The sequence below is a fragment of the Marmota monax genome, unplaced genomic scaffold (genome assembly GCF_021218885.2).
Source record: "Marmota monax isolate L192 unplaced genomic scaffold, Marmota_monax_Labrador192_F-V1.1 WCK01_AAM20220418_F8-fsc00086, whole genome shotgun sequence".
NCBI classification, from domain to species: domain Eukaryota; kingdom Metazoa; phylum Chordata; class Mammalia; order Rodentia; family Sciuridae; genus Marmota; species Marmota monax.
Window position 1 is genome coordinate 318,646 of NW_026693086.1, and position 25,074 is coordinate 343,719.

Sequence of the window (25,074 nt, forward strand, 5' to 3'; positions counted from 1 at the left end):
GAGACAAATAGGAAAATACCAGGAGTTGGTTGGTTTTGAAGCCATCTGAGACCCATTCAGTGGGCCCCAAATTACATATGATTTTTCTTTCTTCACAACTGCATTTAATTCAGAGCTGAGCATGGTGACAAAAACATTACAGGTAAATTGCATTATGACTTGAGGGTGACGCTGCTTGCTCAGGACCCTGTAGTTTGTGAGAGGTAGACTTAGAATAAGTTCTTTTTTTTTTGTCTTTTTTTTTTTAAGAGAGAGAGAATTTTTAATATTTATTTTTTAGTTTTTGGCGGACACAACATCTTTGTTTGTATGTGGTGCTGAGGATCGAACCCGGGCCGCACGCATGCCAGACGAGCGCGCTACCACTTGAGCCACATCCCAGCCCAAGAATAAGTTCTTGAGAAAGAACTGAAGTCAGTCCCCCAGGGTCTGACCACATTCTTCTCCCATTTTATGCCTTTCTTTAAAAATTACAAATAGCCGAGTGTAGTGGCGCAGGCCTGTAATCCCAGTGGCTCAGGAGGCTGAGGCAGGAGGACCACGAGTTCAAAGTCAGCCTAGTGAGGCCCTAAGCGACTCAGTGAGACCCTGTCTCTAAATAAAATGCAAAAAAAGGGCTGGGGATGTGGCTCAGTGGTTAAGTACCCCTGGGTTCAATCCCCAGTCCAAAAAGAAATAAATTAGTTAAAAATAAAAGCTTGGTGGCCAGTACAGTCCGCCATAGGCAATAGGTTGGGCTGGTGAATGTTCCAGCAGTAGAATCTGCACATTACCTCTGTTTCTTCCTGCCCAGATTGGCCCATGTTTGGTGACCTTGATAACATGGCACCCAGAGACCACGACCGTCTAGACAACCACCGGGTGAGTGGAGAGTAAGGGAAGGAGGAGGGGCTCTGGGCCCCAGCAGGGTGGGAGGGCTGAGCTCTCTTAATGGGGTGAGCCTTCAGATTCAGGTGGGTAGCCCAGCCCAGGTGTGCTCCAGGAAATGCCCAGAGGGCTTGGGCTGGGGCAGCTGGACAAAGTGAAGGAACTCAGTCTGCTGCCAAGGCAGAGCTTCCTCTGGGAAAAAGCCGTGTCCCTTCAGTTCCTGGAGATCAGGGAAGATTATTTCCAAATCAGCAGCAGCACATGCCAGGCTCAGCCCTGGGTTGGGTCTGGCCACACATGTGCGGATGCCTGACCCTGAGCGGGTTACAGTCATGGAACCTACAGCCTGGTGGCACAGTGCTCTCGGGTTGCATAAAGAGACTGTCTCCTGCAGCTTCAGGTTGACTCAGCAGTGAGAAACTAAAGGCACTATGTTTGCATCTGCCCGAATATATATTATGGCATCAAAGTAAAAATTAAAACTAAAAGTGGATAAATGCACAGGTCACAGTCCCACTTTTGCTCTACTGATTACCCCAGAGGTTCAAGCTCATTCCTGGATGCTTTTCAGAGTTCTTGAATAGAAGGGGAAAATAATAATAGGTGACATGTATGGAATTGCCACTGGGAACAGTTTTAAGGATTTGGTAGATATCCTCATTTAATTCTCAAAACTTACAAGGTTTATTATTTTTTTTATTCCTTTTAGAGTAAATTTTATTCTAGAAGTAAAGTTTAGAATTTTGGGAATAGGTAATACATTTTCCTGGTTCAGGAGGAAAAGGTCTGAAAGATTAGCACAGTAGAAAGTCTCCTTCCCACCCTGTCCCTTCTTGGCTTCCGGTCCCAGTGTTAGCAACCCCGGGGGCCATTCTCTCTCTCATTGTCCCTGATTTAGAGTTGAAGAAACTAAGGCACAGAAGTTAAGGTACTTGCTCATGACACTTAGCAATGGAGCCAGGGTTCAAACCCAAGCTCTCAAACCCAAACCCGCCCTCTGCTCTTCTGTCCTTTGCTGCCTTCTGTTTTACAAAAACCTTGGAGTTGGTATTCATCTATTTCTCAGGTGAGAAAACTGAGACTGGGAGAGGCTGCCTGCCTCACTAAGCCACTGAGCTGAGATCTAAGTGAGGCTCTGTGTCCCACAGCTTCGGAGGGATTCCAAAAGGAGGAACATGTGCCCAAGGTTGTGTGGTTCTGAGGTCCAAGAGAGGGGTGCTTCAAGCTCCTGAATAAGGCCTGCAATCCATTTTCAGTCTTTTATCTGGCATACTGAATAGTTGGGTATTATAGAACATAATGCATCAATTTAAAGAGTTGAAAATGTCTTTCCCGTGTGCTAGGGATTAAACCCAGGACCTTGCATCTGCACCCTACCACTGAGCTACATCCCCGCTCCTTAAATGTGAAAATATTAGACCAGGCACTGTGGTGCATGCCTGTCATCCCAACTACTTGGGAGGCCAAGGCAAGAGGATTGCAAGATTGGGGCCAGTCTGAGCAATTCAGCAAGACTCTGTCTCAAAAATAAAAAGGACAGGGGACATAGCTCAGTGGTAGCATGCTTGCCTAGCTTGCATGATGCAAAAACAAATAGATAAAAATAAAAATAAAATTTAAGTAATATAAAATGGTTTATTCAAATAAAAACAATAGGGACTGAGGATGTAGCTCAGTGGTAGAGCTCACCCAGCGTGGTAAGGCCCTGAATTCAACTCAAGAAATAAGTGAAGGAAGGAAGGAAAGACAAAAAATACTAATATATGAAAAGTCTGAATTCATGGAAGGGGAAGTGAATGAGAATTGACAGGATTCGTAGCAGGTTGAAATTTTAATGGTGATGTTTTAAGTACTTTTAAAAATTAAAGGGCTTACATAACTCGGGCATAATGCTGAGTTGACAAAGTTGGGTGATGGGTACATAGGAGTTTATTTTAGATTTTTTTTTTTTTTTGTACCAGGGATTGAGTCAAGGGGTGCTTAACCACTGAGCCACATCCCCAGCCCTTTTTATTTTTTTATTTAGACACAGGGTCTCCCTAAATTGCTTAGGGCCTCACTAAGTTGCTGAGGCTGGCCTTAAACTTGTGATCCTCCTGCCTCAGCCTCTCTAGTTGCTGGAATTACAGGCACGCAACACTACAGCTGGCTTGTTTATACTCTTTTGAGTGTTGAAATACCACTTAGTAGAAGAAAGAGGAGTAGAAAACAGATTAGATTACTGACAACATGCAAATAGGGTCAAAACTCAACATTGGTAGGCAAAGACTGAAGTCTTTGAGATTCTTAATTTTTCCAGATTCAATTTCAAAGTAGATCTAGGAGATTAAAAAAAAACATGTATGTGGAGTTTGGTAGAGGGGACTTAGTTGTGGTGAATACTGTTTACCAGGGCTGTATCTTTGTCCTTGGTCATTGATCCTAAGCCAGCTTCTGTTCTCTGCCTGTGAATGGGTGAGCCGCTCTTAGTAATAGCACTCATCATGACCCACATTACTTTCATCCTCACCGACCTTTGATGTAGGTGCTAGAATGAATCCCCATAGCTAAGGAAACCAAAGCTCAGAGAATCTGAACAACTGCCCAGGTAATAGCTGGCAAGTAACAAAGTCAGGACTTGAGTCTGGGCAGTGTGGCTCCAACCCCCAGGTTCTTTGCCACCACTCCACACGGCTTCCTTGTCCCCCAATCCTCATGGGACAGGAAGAAGAGCAGGTTAAATGAAGAGATGGAACAAGGGGCAGAAAGCTGATGATTAGGATGTGCTCAGATCCACCAAGTCCTCAAAGGACCTCTAAGACCCTAAGATCATCTTCTGTCCACAGGACTCTGAGGCCAGTGGGGATAGTGGATACCCCAGTGAAAGGCGGGGTGAGCTGGATGACCCAGAGCCCCGAGAACAGGTAAGGATCCCACAGACAATGAGAGTAGAGTTTCCTGTTGCCTCATTGGTCCTTCAAGAGGATAAAATCTATAGAAAGGGAATGTGAGTGGGTTCTGAGAATATAACAAGTAAAATAACAAGATTATTTCAGATAAATATAAATGCAGAGCAGAAGGTAAAATGTAAAATGGGTAATGTGGGCCACGAAAGGGAGGAGGGTGGTATCTTGGATATAAGGTTGAAAATGGCAGACGAATCTTATGGTGCAGCTGGGGCGTTTGGTTATTATGGGGAGCGGAGGCTGGGTAATTGGCTGGGCCGTGTCCACACCAGTCCCTCATTCCTGCCTGTGGCCTGACATCCCTTTAGCTTGGCAGATAAGGGTTCCAGCTTCTGCTGGGGAGGGCTGGGCCAGTTCACTGCGAGAAGAGCCCCCTGGGAAGGTCAGCCTCTTCTGAATGGAGGGCCACCTGGAAGGGCTGGGCCAGTTCCCCAGCGGGAGGCTCTTGGGAGAGAGGTCTGTCCTCGGAAAAACTCAATCTCCACTTCCATCCAGGGCCACTCAAATGGCAACCGGAGGTACGAGTCCGATGAGGACAGCCTGGGCAGCTCCGGACGGGTAATACAGTCTTGGGATCTCTGGTCACTTGCTTGTCTGTGGAGGGCTCTGTTTCTGTTTCTCCTCCTTCACGTCACTGCCACCTGCTCGTCCTCCTTGCATGTGTCCATTTTGCAAATGAGCAGATTGCCTGGGCAGACATGCGGTGCCATCCTGTGCAGGAACTTGTGGGGAACATTCAAGACATGGTCCTGGAGGGGAAATGACAATGGCTGTAGCTCACGTGTTAAAGTGCTTGACTAGAGGAGCCTTGTGCACTTTATTAATCCATTTATTTATTTATTTATTTATTTATTTTGTGGGGGGTGGTATTGGGATTGAACCAAGGGGCATTTTACCACTGAGCCACATCCCCAGCCCTTTTTATATTTTATTTTGAGTCAGGGTCTCACTAAACTGCTTAGGGCCTCACTAAGTTGCTGAGGTTGTCTTTGAACTTGCGATCCTCCTGCCTCAGCCTCTCAGCTGCTGTGATTTCAGGTACGCATGACTACCCCCAGCTAATCCATTTATTTCTTGTAGCCATTCAATGAGATAGGCTAAGGTTACTCATCCCCATTTTATGTATGAAAAACTTGGATCTTAAGCAACTTTCCTTAGATTCCCAAGCTAGTCCAGATTGAGTATTCCATATCTGAAATGTTTGGGACCAGAAGTATTTTGGATATTTTTGGATTTTGGAGTCTTTGCATATATACAATGAGATAACTCGGGGATGAGACCAAACTCTAAACATGAAATTCGTTTCTATTTCATGTACACCTTAGCCCCATAGCCTGAAGGTAATTTTAAAAATTTTATTTTTTAGTTGTAGATGAACACAATACCTTTATATTATTCATTTATCGTTATGTGGTGCTAAGGATTGAACCCAGAGCCTCACACTTGCTAGGCAAGCACTCTATCACTGAGCCACAACCCAGCCCCTGAAGGTAATTTTATAGGACATTTTTAGTGCACCTATGTTTTGACTACAGCCCATCTCATGAGATCAGGTATGGACTCTTCCACTGGTAATGTCATGTTGTACTCAAAAAGTTTCAGATTTTGGAGCCTTTACAATTTCTGATTTTTGGATCAGGAATGCTCAGCCTGTATGTGTAGCAAGCATCCCAGATGGTGGTTAGCATTAGGCAAGTCTCAGACCAGCCCTACACCTCACTTGCTCTTCTCTACTGACTCCCAAACACAACTTGCTTGGATCCCCACCATCCACACCTTTGCTAAGAGGACGAGTCTCTCTCCCCTGCAAAGTCTTTCCTTCCCCTGTGTCCATTCCTCCTCAAATCCTGCTCTCCAAGCCTGGATGCCATTGGCCCTCCCTGACATTCCCAGCAGTCCTGACTCTTGCTCCTCCCAGAATGCTGAGCTGTTTCTCCATCAGGTCAGGTTTCCCCAGCTCAGCATGGTGCAGGGTTGCTCAATCAGGGCACTGTTGGCATTCAGGGTTGGATCGCTCCTCGTTGTGGGGTGGCCCTGTGCATTGCAGGATGTTGAGCTGCCTGGCTGGGACCTGCAGGAACCTCTGGACAAGTGTATCTTCAGCTGGAAGAAACCATGTGTTTTCTAAACCCATGCCCAAAGCACCCTTTGATGTCACCCACAGCATCAGGGTGGATTTGGAAGAGAGCAAGTGGATCTGCTGAAGTCTGAATTTTCTCATGCCTTGTATGGGGTTTAGTGTGTTGAGCCCCCCAACCAGACTCAGATTAATAAATAGGGGGAATCGCTTCTCTGAGCTGCTGCTGTCTGTTCTCCTCTGAGTCCTGTGGTTGCTGTCTCTCTGCACCTGCTAGCTGGTGGCATTTGAATGATTAGAATTGGAAAACATTTGTCCAATAAAATCGGACACTGTAAGGATTTGTTCTCCCTCTTACCAGCAGGCTCCTGGGTGCTGGTAGCAGGGGCAGCTGAGTACGGGACAACAGGTCTACCCCAGCCCCTCTTGTCTCTGACCTCTAAGCTCTGTCCCTGTCCCTCCCCTCAGGTCTGTGTGGAAAAGTGGAACCTCCTCAACCCCTCCCGCCTCCACCTGCCAAGGCCATCAGCGGTGGCCCTCGAAGTGCAAAGGCTTAATGCCCTGGACCTTGAAAGGAAAATCGGGAAGTCTGTTTTGGGGAAGGTATTGTTGATGCCCATTTCGCAGCCCTTTCTGCACGAGCCCGGGGCCCCTGGCCCACGCCTCTCCTGTGCCAATCGCTTCCTCCCGCAGGTTGGCTGGGCGGCCCTTGGGTGCGGCTTGGGCTTCGCAGACAGCCGGGCCAACACCGCAGTCTGTGTGGCAGGTCCATCTGGCCATGGTGCGCTACCACGAGGGCGGGCGCTTCTGCGCCAAGGACCAGGAGTGGGACCGCGACTCGGCGCTCTTTCATCTGGAGCATGCGGCAGACCTGGGCGAGCTGGAGGCCATCGTGGGCCTGGGACTCATGTACTCGCAGCTGCCCCACCACATCCTGGCTGACGTCTCTCTGAAGGTGAGGGACTGGACGGTGGAGACCCCGCAGGAAGTGGAGGGCTCCGCCCACCCAGCCATCACCTGCCTCCTGTCCTGGAGGTCACTCACTCACCTGCCTCCCTGAGGATGATACAGGCCCCAGAAACATCCTGGGCATTGGTTTGGGGTCAGGTACTTCAAAGTCAAAACTGGCAGACTTGATCTCTGGCTTTGGGGAATGAGTGGGGAGGGACAGTCACATTTCCAGGCAATAGGGACAGTATGATGGGAGAAGCAGAGGAGACTGGTGGACACAAATGAGGAAAGGCCCTAGGGGCTTTTGAGTGGTCCCTGCGGGCCTCCTGTCATCAGCTCTGCCATACCCCTAGTGGCTAGAGCAGAGCCTGGCACTGGGAGATGCCCATTCACTGACCCAAAGGCCAGTGGGAGTGAGTAGGTCAGACTGAGGGAGCCGCTCAGGCCCAGAGGTGAGAGACAGACAGTTAGGTAGAGTCTAGAAGGTGGTCAGTGGGGTTGGAACACAGGGATGAGATGGGTGCAGGGTTGGGGCTAAGGAGCAGTCAGGGTAGGATGTGAAGGAGCAGGATGTGAATGTGTTGGGAACTGTGTAGGGGTCTCCTCCTTCCTTCCTGGTCATGGGCACAGAAGAAAGGATTGAATGGACCTGTTCTGGCAAGACCTGGGGAGTGCCCTAGTTTCCTGGGAGAAGTTGGGAGGCTTTTGGTGGGTATGGCTGGAGCAGAGGCTCAATATGGGTCCAAGGCAACAGCCCTCCTCAGGGCTTGATCATGGCTTGTCAGCAGGCACATCTCAGATGAAGAGGGTGGTGAAAAACACTTTGAAGACCTTATTTATTTAAATAGGTAATACACTCATGAAAAAGTAAAAAAAAAAAAAAAAAAATTAAGCTGGGTGTGGTGACTCATGCCTATAATCACAGCTACTGGGGTGGCTGAGGCAGGAGAATCATAAGTTCAAGGTTAGTCTGGGCAACTGTCTCAAAATAAAAAATGAAGATGGACTCAGTGGTGCACACCTGTAATCCCAGAGACACTAGAGGCTGAGGCAGGAGGATTGTGAATTCAAAGCTAGCCACAGAAACTTAGTGAGGCCCTAAGCAACTCAGTGAGACCCTACTGGGGAGTGGCTTAGTAGTTGAGTGTTCCTGGGTTCAATCCCTGGTACCCCCCCAAAAATGAAATTGAAAACACAAAAAGGGCCGGAGATGTAGCTCAGTGGCATGAAAAAAAAGAATGATATTTAAAGGTTTACAGTGCAAAATCCCCCTCCCACTTTTCCTCCCATTCTCTCATTTCTGAAAAACACGTATAGCTGTAATTACCAATTTTTCATATATAATTGCAGAAATGTATTAATTACCTAAGATATAGTAACAAATTACTACAACCTGAGTGTAGGACCATGCTTCCTCTGAGGCTCTAGGGGAGAACCTTCCTTATCTCTTCTGGCTTCTAGAAATTGCCCGCAGTTTTTGGTGTTCCTTGGCTTGAATCATTTCAATCCCTATCTCTGCCTTCACGTGGCCTTCTACCCACATGTCTCTGTCTCTGTGTCTCTTGTGTTTTTATGGACACCAGCCATGTTGGATTTAGGGTCCTCGTAATCCAAGATAGTCTCCTCCTAACATAACTACCTAACATCTGTGAAGACCCCGTTTCCAAATCAGATTACATCCTGAGGTTCTGGGTGGACATGAATTTTGGGAGGCATATTATTCCTTCCCGAACACAGTTTTCACCTGCAAATATGGAGTACAGATTCTAACAGTCCACCTTCTTATTTTTCCTCCAAAGTTAGCATACTGTACACACTTTTGGGACCTTGTTTTTTTCACTAGACCTTAATTTTCCACAGTGTCACACAGAAAGCTTCCTGATTCTTTGTTGACAGTGTTCCACAGAATGGATATGACACACTTTAACCTGTGCCCTGTCGATGGATTCTTGGGGTGGTTCCACTCTTTTGCTGCTGTGACTAGTCTTATCCGCATTAAGTGGAACCTTATGAAACTTCACATTTTTTAATAGATCATGAACTGTAGAATGTTGGTAGCTTCCTGTGGTTTAGTTGACTATAATATTTGGCATGCAGGCAAGGGATACCACAGCTGTTTTTATTTCCTATTTTATTCCCTATTCTCCCATCTCTGTGCTTCTTGGGGGCAGGACTGAATATATCTCATTCAATGAGTGATGTGCTGCTAAACATTCAGTAGTTGGCTTTCAGAGATGCAGAGGAAATCTGTGCATATATATATACATATTATATAGTTTGCTGACATAAAGAATATGCAGCATATGTTTTACAAATAGCAATAAAAGTACTCTTGTAAATTCTATATTGTCAGAATACGTTCATTGGTTTTTGCCAACTTTTGCACATAACAACCTACCTGTGGTGGTAACTGGTGAAGGGGTATAGTTCTGACATGAACGTTGGTTGATATTTTCATTTACCTTAATAAGTAAGATGACAGTGAAATAAAGAAGACCTGTGTTAGAACTGGAACTTCATTTGCCCCTGACCTGAGTAGATTCTTTCCTGCATCAGATAATAGTTTTAAGTGCTGGAAGAACATTCTTTTAATTTCCATCACTAGGCATGATGGAATGGTTACAGAGATGAAACAATTTGAAGCTTAATCTGCACTATTCCTATTTTTTCTTTCCCTTTCTGAAGTTCAGATATGGAGAAAACAATTAATCAAATCCTGATTTGTAGCATGGTCTACTTTAGGGGAGGAGTGGGGTACAAACTCCTGCCATGGTCAATTTATTAGTTGTTGATGGACCTTTATTTATATGTGGTGCTGAGAATTGGACCCTCACACATGCCAGGCAAGCACTCTACCACTGAGCCATAAGCCCAGCCCTTTTGTTATCTTTTTTTAATATTTTATTTTTCAGTTATAGGTGGACAAAATATTGTTATTTTATTTTTATGTGGTGCTGAAGATCAAACCCAGTGCCTCACGCATGCTAGGCGAGTGATCTACCTCTGAGCCACAACTCCAGCCCCCTTTTTATTATTTTTGATTGACAATGATTGTACATGTTTATGGGGTATAGTGGGGGGGGTTTTGAAACGTGTATATGATGTGTGATGATTGGTATATCTGTTATCTCATACATTTATCATTTCTTTTATGAGAACATTCAAAACCCTCTAGCTATTTTGAAACACTTTATTTTTAGCTGTAGTTGCCTTGCTGTGAAATGGAACTCCAGAACTTACTCCTCCTATCTGCTTGTAACTTTATACCCAGTGACCAACCTCTCCTCCTCCTTCCCTTCCCCTCCCCAGGCTCTAAAAATACAGAACACTTCGCAGATTTGTATGTCATCCTTGCAAAGGGACCATGCTCATCTTCCCTGTGTGGTTCCAATTTTAGTATAGGTGCTGCCCAAGTGGACACTCAACAAATCCTAACCAGGGATTTGCCTCCTTCCTCAGGGGACATTTAGCAATGTGTGGAGACTATCTATCTATCTATCTATCTATCTATCTATCTATCTATCTATCTATCTATCTATCTGTTTGTTTATTTGCCAGGGCCAGGGGGTACTGGAGATTGAACCCAGGGATGCTCTAATACTGAGCAACATCCCCAGCCCCTTTTTTCTTTTTTAATATTTATTTTTTAGTTGTAGATGGACCCAATACCTTTATTTTATTTATTTATTTTATGTGATGCTGAGGATCGAACCCAGGGCCTCGCACATGCTAGGGGAGCGCTCTACCGCTGAGCCACAACCTCAGCTCCCCCCAGCCCTTTTTGTGTTTGATTTTGAAACAGGGTCTTGTTAAAGTTGCCCAGCCTGGCCTCCAACTTGTAATCCTCCTGCTTCAGACTCCTGCATTGCTGGGATTACAGGCCTGCACCTCCATGCCCTGCTATAGACTTTTTTATTTTTATTTTTTGGCACTGGGGATTGAACACAGGGGTGCTTAACCACGGAGCCATATCCCCAGCTCTTTTTGTTTTTAATTTAGAGACAGGATCTCGCCAAGTTGCCGAGGGCCTTGCTAAGTTACTGAGGCTGGCTTTGAACTTTCAATCCTCCTGCCTCAGCCTCCTGAACCACTGGGATTTTAAGACCTTTTTTTAATAGTCATTGCTGCTGGCATCTGGTAGGTGGAGATGCTGTTCAGCATCATACAAAGCACAGGACTGTTCCCACCATGAAGGCTGTATGTGGTCCCAACTGACCATGGTGCTGCAACTGAAATAATTTGTTTCAAGAACATAAATAATAGTAAAACACAGTAAAAATAATTAGGGATTGATGACTTTTGAGTATTTATTACCTTTGTTTTAATATGATTCATCTTGTAAGTTTATGATTTTATTTCAATGCTGGGTATGGAATACAGGGCCTCCTGCATGCCAGGTGTGTGCTCTACCACTGAACGACACTCCCAGCCCATGATTAAGTTTTAATCATGGTTGTGCTTTTCAACAGGCTTGCCAAATTCCTGAAAGTTGGGTTTTTGGTGCCAGGGATGGAAGCCAGGGCGTCACCCTTGCTAGGCACTATCCTCTCTATCACTGAGCTATTCCCCAGCCCCAAATTTATGAAAGCGTAAGTCTGTTCTTGTGAACCCCAGCACCTGGTACAGAGGACCCTCAGAGGGTTTGAGGCCTGAATAAAGGGATGCTGGGTGTGAGGACCAGGACTGTGGGGGATCCCGCCTCTCTGAGACACTCTGATAACTCTCCCTGTTATCACAGGCCGTTTGTACCGGTCCATCTAGCGACCTTGTAAAGGGGTTGAGAAGCAAGTTCAACGTCCTTGTCTGTAGGTATCCCAGCTATCTTTCTCCAGGGTTCCGATTCTGGAAGCTTCCCCTGGCAGGAGTGTGGTTGCATGATCAGTGTGGTTAGGACAGGGCAGGCCTGCAGGAAGTGAGCCATGCTCAAGCCATGTCTTAGCAAGGAAAGTGATGGCTGCCTGCTTTAGGGGCCACTGTGGGTCTAGAAAGCCCCTCTCTCATTTCTCCAAGGTCCCCCTCCTCTAGGCCTTTTTTCCATTGTCTTGTGAAGACATTCATTCACTCAGCAACACATGATTTTTTAGCATTTTTATTATTGATTATATTCACGACAATGAATGAGATAGACAAGGTCTCTGCTCTCCTGGAGCAAACTCTTCAGGTGGAAAAGGATATAATACAGATAATAATTAACAAACAAAAATATTTCAGCTAGGTGCTGTGGTGCACACCTGTAACCCAGCAACTTGGGAGGATGAGGCAGAAGGATCATAAATTCAAAGCCAGCCTCAGCAATGGTGAGGCGCTAAGCAGCTCAGTGAGACCCTGTCTCTAAATAAAATACAAAATAGGGCTGGGGATGTTACTCAGTGGTCAGGTACCCCTGGGTTCAATCCCCGGTACCAAAAAAAAGGAAGGAAAAAAAAACATTTCCAATAGAATTATAAAATAACCTCTATTGAAGTTTATTTAGCACTTCCTGTGCTAAGCATTGTTCTAAAGTGCTAGGGACAGGCAATATGAATGAGAGACTGGATAGGCCTCCTGTGTTAGGACATAGGTGCCTGTTGCAAGGGAGGCTGGGAAATGTAGTCTTTAGTTTGCCAGCCGTGGGCCTAGCAAAAACATGGCAGGAATGAGAGAGTTCTGGCCACTTCTTTCATTCTTTCTTTTTTGTACCCAGGATTGAACTCAGGGGCACTTAACCACCAAGCCACATCCCCAGCCTTTTTTTTTTTTTTTATTTAGAGACAGTGTCTCAGTTGCTTAGGGCCTTGCTAAGTTGCTGAGGCTGGCTTTGAACTCACGATCCCACGCTCCTGGGATTATAGGTGTGCACTACCACGCCTGGCCTGGCCATATATATATATACACATATATATATATATATATATATATATATATATATATCTTTTTTTTTTAAGTTGGACATAATACCTTTATTTTTTAATTTATTTTCACATGGTGCTGAGGACCCAACCCAGTGCCTCACATGTGCGAGGAAGTGCTCTGCCACTGAGCCACATTCTCAGCTTGAAATTGATTTTTGTGGTGGTGGTTGCACAATTCCATGAATATACTAAAAACTACGATGTGTAATGCTGTGTAATGTGTAATGCTGTAGTAGCCAGCCCCAGAGCTCTCCCAATAATACAAGAAACAGGGAGAAGATTGATGAGCGAGATTTATGCAAGCCTTGTTATTTTTTCCCCCCTCTTTGGTTTGTATTGACAGGAGACAAAGGAGAATAAGACGAAAGGATTCGATTACTTACTCAAGGCCGCTGAAGCTGGCGACAGACAGTCCATGATCCTGGTGGCACGAGCTTTTGACACCGGTCTGAACCTCAGCCCAGACAGGTAACTGTGGCTGTCACTCAGGTGGAATCCATAGGGATCTGGATTGGGTGGGCACTTTCTCTTTAATATCAGGATAGACATGGGCTCTGGTCTTGGTTTCACCCATTACCAGACCAGTGACCCTGAGTGAGTTCTTTTACATTCATCTTTTGAAACAGGAACAATCACAACACCTGCTTCTGAGGATTGTCGTATGAAGGTTACATGACGTGGTGACAGTAATTCTCACAGCACCGGGTACATGAGGCCTGCAGTGATTGGCAGCCATTTTAGCTAGTATAATAAAGATTTTCATGAGAAAAAAAATCACTATCAGGCTCAGAGGATTGTCCCTGGATAGTAGGATTTGGGTGATCTTAATTGACTTTTCCTGCTTTTATTTTTATTTTATTATTTTTCACTTCTAAGAAGAAGGAGTAGGTTTGAAGACTCCAGCAACTAAAGTATCAGTACTTTTCATTTATTCTTCAGGCTGAGATGCCAGGTCTGGTTTTTGCAATGGGAGGAGAACAGGGTGGCCCACCTTCATCTCGGCTCTGTGGCTTAGCCAGTGGGAGATCCCGGAAGTCCAGGGCAGAGGTCAGTTGCTCACCCTAGGTGGTTCCCATTGGAACCTGGCTACCCAGGAACCTTCAAGAACTCTTTGGAAGGGAGCAAGGAGGGTGCATTCATTGTGTAAATCTCCAAGGTGAACCAGCTGAGCAGGTCCCTCCTCTTGGTCTCAGGAGCTCCTCTCTCTTACTGGGTTTAGAACGAAAGTCTGGTAGGACTCTCATATTAAGGAGGTTTCAGGGTCAAAAACTTCTGAATGCATTCAGAAGCCTGCCTGTGTGCCAACATTTTTCAGATACCTGCTGTGTAACAGCAGTGCTCCCCTATATTTGGACAGCATTTTTGTGTTATGATTTGATTTCATTGAGAATAGGAATCAGTTCTCCTATAACTCTGTGTCCTACATCTTCCACATCTTAGTATCTTAGCTCAGTGGTTGAATGAATAAACCAACACATCTCAATGACACAGACAAGGCAGGTGTTTGGGGCCCCATTTTGTGGATAACTATAGACTATAGTTCTGAGAAGTGAAGGAACTTGGAATGCTTGGGGTCAGAAGTGTTTTGGATTTTGGGTTTTCTCAGATTTTGGACTATATGCATATGTATAATGAGATATCTTGGGGACAGATCCCAAATCTAAATGCAAAATTCATGTATACACCATAGACGCATAGCCTGAAGGTAATTTTATCCAATATTTTTAGTGAATCTGCAAAATGATTCACGTTTGCATTATGATTATAATCAAAAAGTATCAGATTTTGGTGTTCTTAGATTTGGGAGTTTTGGATTAGGGATGCTCAACCTGTACCTAATAAGTGGCAGAGCCAAAGTTTTGGTCTTTCCACCTTTCTTTCATTGTATTCACTATTGACCGGCTTTTTAGTGAACTTAGAACTATACTGGCATGGAGAGGTGCTAAACAAAAAAGTCCTAACATGATTCTATTAGATCAAGTACCCATACATATGGTACCCATTGAGTGCCGTGGAGAAGTATAGCATGCGTAGAAGGAGTTGGAGATGGGCATTGAATATTTATATCTTTGGTTCTTAAAAGGTCTTTGTATTTGTGCTTTCTCTTTCTGTCCTTTGTCTACTTTGATTTTTACTTCTTTTTTTTAAAATTTATATTTATTTCTACTTTTACTCCAGATGATAGTTTCTTATTGATTTGTTACAATTCTTTATATATTAAGGCTGTTAACCCATTCTCTTTAAAAGAAGTTGTGTTTTTTTTTTTCCCTATTTCCAGAGATGGCCAACATAGATTGGGGAGGAGGAAACATATACCACATAATGACCATTGCTTACTGGGTTTGGGGACATGCTGGTTTTTAATATTTATGTAATTAAATCTATGAGAATTTTCTTTTTTTTTTATAGCTTCTACTATAGTCATTTTCTTTTTCTTCTTCCTCATTCCAAGCAGCTCCAGCCTTTTGCATTCAGGGAGCATTAATTAAGGGCCAGCTATGGGTAAGGCAGGGCCCCATGTAGGCCCAAATTTATATTTAAGGGATTTTGGTTCTCTCAGAAGTTACATCTAATAGGGGGAATGAAAAATCTGGAAAATTCCAAGGCAGGGTGGGCACCCTGACCACTGGGACAACGTGGAGCAGGGGTGGGCAGGGAGAGAGAAGATGCTTTCCCATGTAATGTTTCCAGGGCAATTGTGTTCTGCCCTTTAGGACTGGGGATCATCAAAGCTGAAGAGGTGATGTCATCTAGTCTAGGGGTCCCTATTCCAATAATACAACCCTAGGTTTTTGGGTACCTCGTTATTTTCAAATAATTTCCTTTTTTTTTAAAAAAATAAGATACAATGGGGTCACGGTCCTAAATCCCATCTCCACCCGCCACTTGCTTACCTTTTTTCATCCAGCAGAAATGTGTTGAGCCTGTACTGCTGGCCAGGCCCTGGGAATATAGCAGTTAAAGGTCAGGGATGACCCTAATATATGAGGGAACAAGGAGAATTAGAGTGTGAAATTGTAAAAAACAAGGTGTTTAGAGACAGCATCTCTGGAGAGGTAACATGAACTGAGGCTGGAGGGGTGAAGAACTAGGTGTGGAACCCAGACTAGAGGGGTGGGAATTTAGGCTGAGCGTGGAGGTGCACGCCTGTAATCCTAGCAGCTCTGGAGGCTGAGGCAGGAGGATCGCAAGTTCAAAAACCAGCCTCAGCAATGAAGTGAGGTCCTAAGCAACTTAATGAGACCCTGTCTCTAAATAAAATATTTAATATTTTAAAAGGGCTGGGGATGTGGCTTAGTGGTTAAGCATCTCTGGGTTCAATTCCTGGTACCAAAAAAAAAAAAATACGAGGGTACAGGCAGGTGCTGGCATGTTTGGGGAGTAGCACCTGGCACCAACAGGAGCTGAGACTGGAGGGTGAGGCAAGAGGCAAACATATCATTAGAGCTGCTGCTCCTGGCACATTCAGGACAACCAGAGTCTTTCTTATCAGTGACACTCTTTGCTCTTTCCTGATGTGCTATAAATAGTTCCTCACACGGATTACACGCAAAGAAAAACAGCCTGCTGCCCTGTTAGCTCTGTATTTTGTAGTTGCATGACTTTGGCTGAAACCTATGGTCACCCTTGGTGGTTTGGCCAGATGCATGCTGCCATAGGAGAAAGAGCCGGGGAGCGGAGGGGCTTCGCTGGGGTGGGGAGAGGAGTCCTGCATTATTCTGGAAGAGAGCCCGAACTGGCCAGCACAGGCAGGGCATAGGCAGGTGCTGAGCGATTGCTGTTAGGTGGTTCTGGGGGCTTCTGCCCAGGGTCCTTCTCCTACCAGAGTCAGAGGTCCGCTTGTGCTAGCCCATAGGGTGCTTGTGGGCGATCCTAGAAAAATGTCCCCCTCCCCAATATGCTCGACTTCTGTTACAGAATGGTTATTAAGGAAAGCTACATGACTGCCCTCTTAATAAATAAATAAACCTACAACATCACAGTGCCCCTCGGATGTGGTGGTCTTGGACACTATAGGTTGGGAACCAGAGGTGGTCGTCCCGGCTGTATCCCTGACTTGGATCAGGGGTGGTTGGCCCTCTGCCCTCCCCCACCTGCTGCTGTGATGATTTCCCTCTTTCTCTGTGTCCCCTGGCAAGGTGCCGAGACTGGCCCGAGGCCCTGCACTGGTACAACACTGCCCTGGAGACAACGGACTGTGACGAGGGCGGTGAGTTCGATGGGATGCAGGACGAGCCCCGGTATGCGCTGCTGGCCAGGGAGGCTGAGATGCTGGTCACCGGAGGCTGCGGGCTGGAGAAGGACCCGCAGAGATCAGGTAGGGCCTCGCAGACCTGCCCCTGGGGCGGGACAGGGCTGGGCAGGGACCCTTGTAATTCTCATCCCCATTGGGAGGGGCCCAGGGTGAGTCTCTTTTCAGGGGAGGGAGGGGGGTTTATGGAGCTAACACGCAGATGGACATTTTTATTTAATGCGTATACAGTCAGCCTCGGGTAGCTGTTGGTTCTTCATCCATGGATTCAACCAACCACAGATCAAAGAATATTTTAGTAGTGCTGAGGATGTAGTTCATGGTGGAGCACTTGCCTGGCATGCATGGGGCCCTGGATTCCGTCCATGGCCTCTGTGCTGAATGCATTCAGACTTTTTCCCTTACAATACAGAATGACAGGGCTGGAGTTATAGCTCAGTGGTAGAGAGAGTGCTTGCCTAGTGTGTATGAAACACTAGCTTTGATCCTCAGCACCACATGAAAATAAATAAATAAATAAAATAAAGGTATTGTGTCCATCTATAACTAAAAATATTTTTTTAAAAAGAAAGAAATGTCATGCTTCCTTTACAAAAGCAGTATAGGAGTTGAAATGCATTCTGCTGTCGTGTACAACTAAATAGAACAAATTTTTTAAAAATAAATTTAGGGCGGGGGTTGTGGCTCAGCCGTAGAGCACTTGCCTTGCACGTGTGAAACCCTGGGTTCGATGCTCAGCACCACATAAAAATAAATACGTGAAATAAAGGTATTGTGTCCAACTACAACTAAAAAATAAACATCTAAAAATAAATAAATAATATAAAAAATATATAGGATAACAACTGTTTACATAGCATTTAAATTAGCTATTATAAGTAATCTAGAGCTGGGCAAGGTGACACATGCCTATAATCCCAGAGTCTGGGGAGGCTGAGGCAGGAGGATCACAAGTTCAAAGCCAGTCTCAGCAACTTAGTGAGGTGCTAAGCAAACTCAGTGAGACCCTGTTTCTAAATAAAATACAAAATAGGGCTAGGGATGTAGCTTAGTGGTTGAGTGCCCCTGAGTTCAATCCTCAGTACCCACCCCCCAAAAAGAAGTAATCTAGAGAGGACTTAAAGTGTGTGGGAGGATAATGTATAGGTCACATATAAATGCTATGCTATTTTCTATAAAGGACTTGAGCATCTGCAGATGGTACTGGAACCATGGACATCAAGATATGTATTAGAGGGCCGGGGTTGTGGCTCAGCGGTAGAGCACTTGCCTAGCATGTGCGCGCCCTGGGTTTGATCCTTAGCACCACATAAAAATAAATAAAGGTATTGGGTCCAACTACAACTAAAAAATAAATACTTTTTTTTTTTTAAAAAAAAGATATATATTAAAGTCTTAAGGGGAGTTCTTTGCAATTTTGAAAACTGAACTAAAATTTTCACAACATGAAATTTACCATCTTGAAGTGTAGTTCAGTGGATTTTAGTATTTTCACAATGTTGGTCACCCATCGCCATTAACTAATTCCAGAACATTTCCATCACCCCAAGAAGAAACCCTGTACTAGTTAGCAGTCATTCCTAACCTGCCTTCTCCCCCATTCCTGGGGACCAAGGATCAACTTTTGGTCTATATGGATGGCCCTGCTCTGGGCTCCTTCTGTAAGTGACTCATGAAATACATGGCCTTTTGTGTCAGGCTTCTTTCACTTAGAATAATGGCTTTAAGGTTCATGCACGTTATAGCATGTACCAGTGCCTCATTCATTTTTATTGCCAAATAATATGCCATTGTAGGAGATGCCCCATTTTTTTTTTTTTTTTTTTTTTTTTTTGTGGTGCTGGGGATTGAACCCAGGGCCTTGTGCATGAAAGGTAAGCACTCTACCAAATGAGCTATGTCCCCAGCCCCCCCATTTTGTTTTTGAGCCATCAGTTGATAGACAAGTTATATGTTTTTTTTTTTCCATTACATAATATATTAATCTGCTGAAGCTGCCCTATAGATTGAATGGCTTAAGTAACAACAATGTATTTATTTTATTTATTTGTCTGTTTATCTATTTATTTATTTGGTGCTAGAGATCAAACCCAGGGCCTTATGCATGCTAGGCAAGTTCTCTATTACGGGGCAGTCTCCTAAATTGATTTCTCAAGGCCAAGAAGTCCAAGATCAAGGTGCTCTCCTGTTTCTGGCTTATAGACAATCATCTTCTCACTATGTACTAACATGTCTTTGTCTTCTGTATGCAAGGAGAAGGGCCGGGGTAGAGAGACCCATTCCTTTTTATTGCCAAATAATATGCCTTTCCAGACTAGATGCAAATCTCAGGCCCTACTGTCTTTTCCTCCTCTGAGAAGGGTCCCAGCCCCATTGAACTCAGGGCCCCACTCTTGTGACCTCACTTAACCTTTATCACAGCCTCACAGGCCCTATGTCCACCTATAGTCACTTTGTGGATTAGGGTTTTAACAGATGAAACCTGTGGGTGAGAATTCAGGAAGAGGGTGTTGGTGACACCAATATCCAGTCCTTTACCTATAACAAACTTACTAAACTCCTGATTTCACAGGTATGGGATGAGACTAAATTTTAAAAGTTGTATAAGAATTTGCCAAATAATAAAGCAAATCTATCATTTGAAATTTATAAATCCCCAAAGCTCTAAAATTCCAAAGTGCTTGCTTTGAATTTTATACAAATTCATTTGACAGCAAAACTTGAGCCAACCTGACATGAAGTTATTTTGACTATTTCTTCCTCTTACAAAGATTCTCAATTTATTCTGCAAATATCCTCAGCCTGATTGAATCGCCCACCCACCTGCAAATCACTATGGACCCCAAGGCTTATTCTGATTAGCTCTGCCTAAGTCTAGACCAACCCCTAGGGCCTGCAGGGAATGGAGGAGTGCTCTGATTGGCCAGGTTTGATCACATGGCCACCCTGTGACAGAGCATCCTGAGCATCTATCTGGAGGGAGAGGAAGGATGTCAGGGGTAGTTTGGTTCCTGTAAAAACAAAGACAAGACAAAACCAAACCAAACCTCAGGGTACTCTTGTGGGAGAGGTGGGGGATACTGGCCTGGCATGCACGGTTCACCTCTTTGTACCTTACCTTGCTCTCTTTCAGGGGACTTGTACACCCAGGCGGCTGAGGCAGCCATGGAAGCCATGAAGGGCCGTCTAGCCAACCAGTACTATCAGCTGGCAGAGGAGGCCTGGGCCCAGATGGAAGGATAACTTACCAGAACAATTGCTGCCAGCTAGTCCCAAGCAAAAGGGCTAAGGGGTTGGGATGGGGGGTGGGTGGGGAGACTTATTTAGTTTGAGAAGGAAAAGGTATTTTTCATGTGCTGTAAATTGACTTTTGTATTTTATTTTATTTTATTTTTTTGACTCTTGAAAAAAGGTCTTTGCTACTAGCAGAGACCCTACAGCTGTCCCTTAGGACAGTGTTTTCGGGGAATGGGGATTGAAAAAATGCAGCCTAATGAACCATCCTACTGTTATTGAGATTCTCTTTTTATTTTTTACTTCTTGCTTTCTTATCTTGAGACGTGTCATACTTTTCCACCATGGACAATATGAGACCCTTGCTCACCAGCCTTTCCAGGCTAGATTCAAATCTCAGGCCCTCAGAACCCCGTTTCAAGAATGGGGATGGGAAGTGAAGAGCTAACTTCCCAGGGGTGTGTTTTGTCCTGACTTAGTGCACAGCCATCTTTCTCTGAGCATTTGGGAGCATGCATGGTGTTTTTTGAGTGCACATGCAGCCTCCCTTCTATCCTGGGGCAGGGGCCTGCACATTGATTAATTTCTAACGTCATAGTTTAGTTTCCTCCTGCCCTGAGACTGATTTTTCTGGAATTCCAGCCAAATTCCGTTTTTGAAGCATGCTTTCTTCCTATGGGCTTTACAAAACAGGTTTGATTTTTTTTTTTTTTTGTATGTACACATTTACTACCTCTAACTTGTACATGAATACTTGGTGTGGAACAGGGTGCATCTCAAAGCTTTAATGAATGAGGACAGCAGCTTGGAATATGGGGGACTTTGCTCCAAGCAGCACATACCCTGCTTCCTAGTGGCAACATCCACACAGTGACTAAGTGTCCCTGGTGCAGTATCCCTTAGCATTTTCTTACATGAAGCTATTCTTATATAGAATCTGCTCCCCAGCCCCCACTCTTGGCATTTTCTGCTCCAAGCTGGGCTGATTTTCTTGTGATTTGCAGCTTGGCTGCTTTCAATAGCAGCCCCTTGAGATTTACTAAAGATGTTTGAGGATGAGAGGGCAAGAACTATAAACACTCATTAGTTCTAGAAGTTTCCCCAGGGTCAAGCTACAATATCTTTATTTAATGAGCTTTCTCCTTACAAGGAGTTCCTATTTAATACTAGTGTGATTTCACTTGTTGTTTCAAATAGCCAAGAAACTAGACAATTCAATCAACCACAAATGCTAGAGCAGCCTCTTTCTCGAACAATCAAAGGATGCAAAGCCAAGTGTAACACACAAGCCACTCTTACTTGTTAAGATACTCCCTCAGCACTTCAGTTTGGAGCACTGTGTAGTCATGAACTTGTGCAAACATTAGATTCTAAAGTGGGGTGTGCCCTTCAAGGAAAAATTAAGTCAGCATTACCTGTGAAAACTCCCCAAGTCCACCCAGAAATGACAGTATCCCCAGTTTTTGCACATGGACTCATAACAATTTTCCTTTAGAAGTTGGTACTGATCACTCTTCTTTCATCTATACCAGATCAGTGGTTAGCTTGCTTTAAATTTTATGTGTGTTTTAAACCAGTACCTATAGTTAAATTGCATATATTAAATGTAAGAAGCAACTTTATTGCCACATATTCCTTCAAAGTAATCAAGCCTTGTGCTTTTTTGTTGGTGGTGCCGTTGTTAATTCAGACAGCTTCCTTCTTCTCTGAAATTTTTTTTGAGGGGGGGGGTGGAGGAATTGGGGATTGAACCCAGGGGCACTCGACCACTGAGCTACATTCCCAGCCCTATTTTGTATTTTATTTAGTGTGACAGGGTCTCACTGAGTTGCTTAGCACCTTGCTGTTGCTGAGGCTGGCTTTGAACTCGAGATCCTCCTGCCTCAGCCTCCCAAGTTGCTGGGATTATAGGCGTGCACCACCCTGCCTGGCTTCTCTAAGATTTTATTAGACAAATAATTTGTCTTTTTGTCCCTTGTATCTAATTCTCTATCAAAATGGATATATATATATATATATATATATATATATATATATATATTTTTTTTTTTTTTTAAATGAAAGGGCCAGATAGACCACATGGCCTTTTTTTGCAGCTACTCAACCCTGCTATCAAATTGCAAAACCAGCAAGAGACAAGATGTAGACAAATGAATATGGTTAGTGTTCCAATAAAACTTTATTTATAAAAACAGGTGGCCCTCTTGGCCTGTAGTTTGTTAACCCTTGACTGAAAGCTACTTCATTAAGCTGCAAGAACAGAGGTGTATCAACTTTGTGGCCTCCAGGACTATTTTTTTTTTTTGGTACTGAGGATTGAACCCAGGGGCTTTTAACCACTGAGCCACATCCCCAACCCCCATCCCCTTTTTTAAAATTTAGAGACAGGGTCTTGCTGAGTTGCTTAGGCCTTGCTAAGTTGCTGAGGCTGGCTTTGAACTCTAGATCCTCCTGCCTCAGCCTCCCAAACTGCTGAGTTAACAGGCGTGCACCACTGTGCCTGGCCTCCAGGGCTTTTAAGCATAGTACCTTAGCAGAGTTGGTTACCAAGTAAGTGCGTGAATGAAGGGAGGGCCAGCTCCAGTCATGGAGCTCACTCTGAGTGATTCCTTGTCTGGATTTGCTTTAACCATCATGCCTACAATTCCACTCCCCACCCACCCACATGGCCTTACTGTCAGGAAGTGCTCTCTTTCTCCTCCAGGAGGCTAGGGTGGTCTGCATGCAGACCATGAGAATGAAAAAGGAACTTGCAAGATGTTGAGATCCTTCTGAGCTACCAGAAGCACTTATTCCACCTTTAAAACCTAGGTCTGGGGCTGGGGATGTAACAGTTGGTAGAGTGCTTGCTTCAAAGGCACAAGGCCCTGGGTTCAATCCCCAGCACCACAAAATAAACAAACAAACACAAACCCTAGGTCTGTGTCATCTGAAGCTGGTTAAGGCATCTCTCCCTGCAGCAAACCCAAGACAGTCCAGCTCAACTAGAAAGACAGCAGAGACTGTCTTCAAATTCAAGAGGCAGGTGGAAATCCAGATTAGCACAGTTAGGATTAGCATCTGTCACCTTCATTTCACAGAGAAACCACAGGTTCATGTAGATTCTGTCACATGATACTGCTAGCTAGAGCTGGAGCTAGGAATTGAGAGAGGCTGTCATTTAGAGGATCCTGGGGATATAATTTAAACTAGAATTCAATGGCCCATTCAGGTTTTTGGTGTTTTTGTTTTTTGCCAAGGGATGGAACCCAGGGGCACTTAACCACTGAGCCACCTCCCCAGCCCTTCTTTGGATTTTATTTAAAGACAGGGTCTTGCTGAGTTGCTTAGGGCCTTGCTAAAGTGCTGGGGCTAGTTTTGAACCCACAATCCTCCTGCCTCAGCCTCCCCAGCTACTGGGATTATAGGCATGTGCCACCGCACTCAGCTTAGTTCTGCCAGAGGTAAAAGAGAAATAAACAAATGAGGGCAAGCTTTATGGGTATAAGAAGAGAAAAATCCTCTCAGACCCAAGCACTTTGGAATATCACTGCTCCCCTTCTCACCGAGGCATTCTGGGAATTTATCTTCAATACCACCTTCCAGGTATATCACCCTTCTTGCTATTTTGATGTTTTTATTACCTTCCATCCCAGCTCACTTGCATGCACATGTTTTACAAGTCAACAAATGTTTACATGAGTATCTGCAGCTTGGTGGGGGGGGAGACACACCGTGTATTCTCTGTGGATTTGGGCCTCTTCCTTGCGTTTCCAGTCTCAGAGGTAACCATTTCACCTCCTCAAGGTAGACTCAGGGTGGGACCCGGAGAAGTGGCTCTCTGTACAGATTTATTTTTGCATATGTACTAAGTTGCACTTTGTCTTTCCAAATAAAATGGTTTCTTTCTTTCTTGTCTCCCATTCAAATGTCTCCTGGTAAAAAACATGTGAAGTAGCTGGTTGGAGGTTGAAGTAGAATGGAGGGCTATGCCCCCTTGGAAAAGGGCAGCCATGATTCATTCACCTCTGAATGCCACGGAAAGTGGGCCTATTTCCAGTTTTTCAAGAGCTACTGAAAAGTGGGATTTTTTTTTAATGGAAAGTCTCCTGATTTTTGACATTTGTAATAAATCCTAATAATAACAATAATAAAGCCTTCCAGATTTGGCCCCTGTACTGTCAAGTTTGCTTTAGGTAAAATATGGGAACCTCCCTTTCTTCTCCTCCTCCTCCTTCCCCCCTCCCTTCCCCTTTCCCCTCCCCTTCCCTCCTTCCCCTTCCCCCCCTCCTTTTATTTTTGCAATACTGAGAATTGGATCCAGGACTTTTTGCTTGCTGGGCAAATACTTTACCACTGAGCTACATCCCCAGCCAATTATTTATTAATAATAAATTTATTAATAGTAAATAAATTAATTTATTAATTATTAATTAATGATTTATTAAAATCAATTATTTATTAATAATAAATAAATAATTTTAAAATTTATGTTTTGAGACCACATCTTACTAAGTAGCCCATGCTGGCCTCAAATTTGTGATCCTCCTGCCTCAGCCTCTCAAGTTGCTTGGAATTATAGGTGTGCACACCATGCCCAGTGAACTTTTCTTTTTTTAAGGTGTTTGTTTGTCTATGGTACTGAGGATGGAATCCAGGGGCCCTCTAACCCTGAGTCCCATCCCCAGCTCTTTTTATTTTTTGAGACAGGGTCTTACTAAGTTGCCCAGCATGTCCTCAAACTGGCAATCCTCCTGTCTCAGACTCCCGAGTTGCTGGGATTACAGGCATGTGTCTCCATACCCAACTTCATGAATATTCTTAGATAATAACGCAGTTTTAAAATTCTCACAATAAAAGAGTTCTTGGGAAAACTAA

The 25,074-nt window shown here is 44.4% G+C and overlaps 1 protein-coding gene and 1 non-coding gene across 5 annotated transcripts in view; one reads left to right on the forward strand and one right to left on the reverse strand.

Moving 5' to 3' along the window:
* Positions 1-24,107, forward strand: part of Eef2k (eukaryotic elongation factor 2 kinase) — a 59,077-nt gene extending 34,970 nt beyond the window's left edge. The window contains exons 11-19 of one of the 4 annotated variants that reach the window (XR_006853945.2): positions 794-861; positions 3,693-3,770; positions 4,308-4,370; positions 6,358-6,492; positions 6,656-6,844; positions 13,075-13,199; positions 13,358-13,436; positions 13,671-13,778; positions 16,871-17,001. Coding sequence is in view for 2 of the 4 variants with exons in the window: in XM_046454515.2 (XP_046310471.1) it covers positions 794-861; positions 3,693-3,770; positions 4,308-4,370; positions 6,358-6,492; positions 6,656-6,844; positions 13,075-13,199; positions 16,871-17,049; positions 20,117-20,226 (947 nt within the window). In the remaining 2 variants the exon portion in view is untranslated. Of the gene's footprint in view, positions 1-793; positions 862-3,692; positions 3,771-4,307; positions 4,371-6,357; positions 6,493-6,582; positions 6,845-13,074; positions 13,200-13,357; positions 13,779-16,870; positions 17,050-20,116 lie in introns of those variants that run through there. The other 3 variants (XR_006853944.2, XM_046454515.2, XM_046454517.2) reach the window with 3 other exon arrangements.
* Positions 10,155-10,261, reverse strand: LOC124099586 (U6 spliceosomal RNA). Its single transcript, XR_006854002.1, has one exon. It is a non-coding gene; the product is annotated as a U6 spliceosomal RNA (small nuclear RNA).
* Positions 24,108-25,074: the final 967 nt, after the last annotated feature.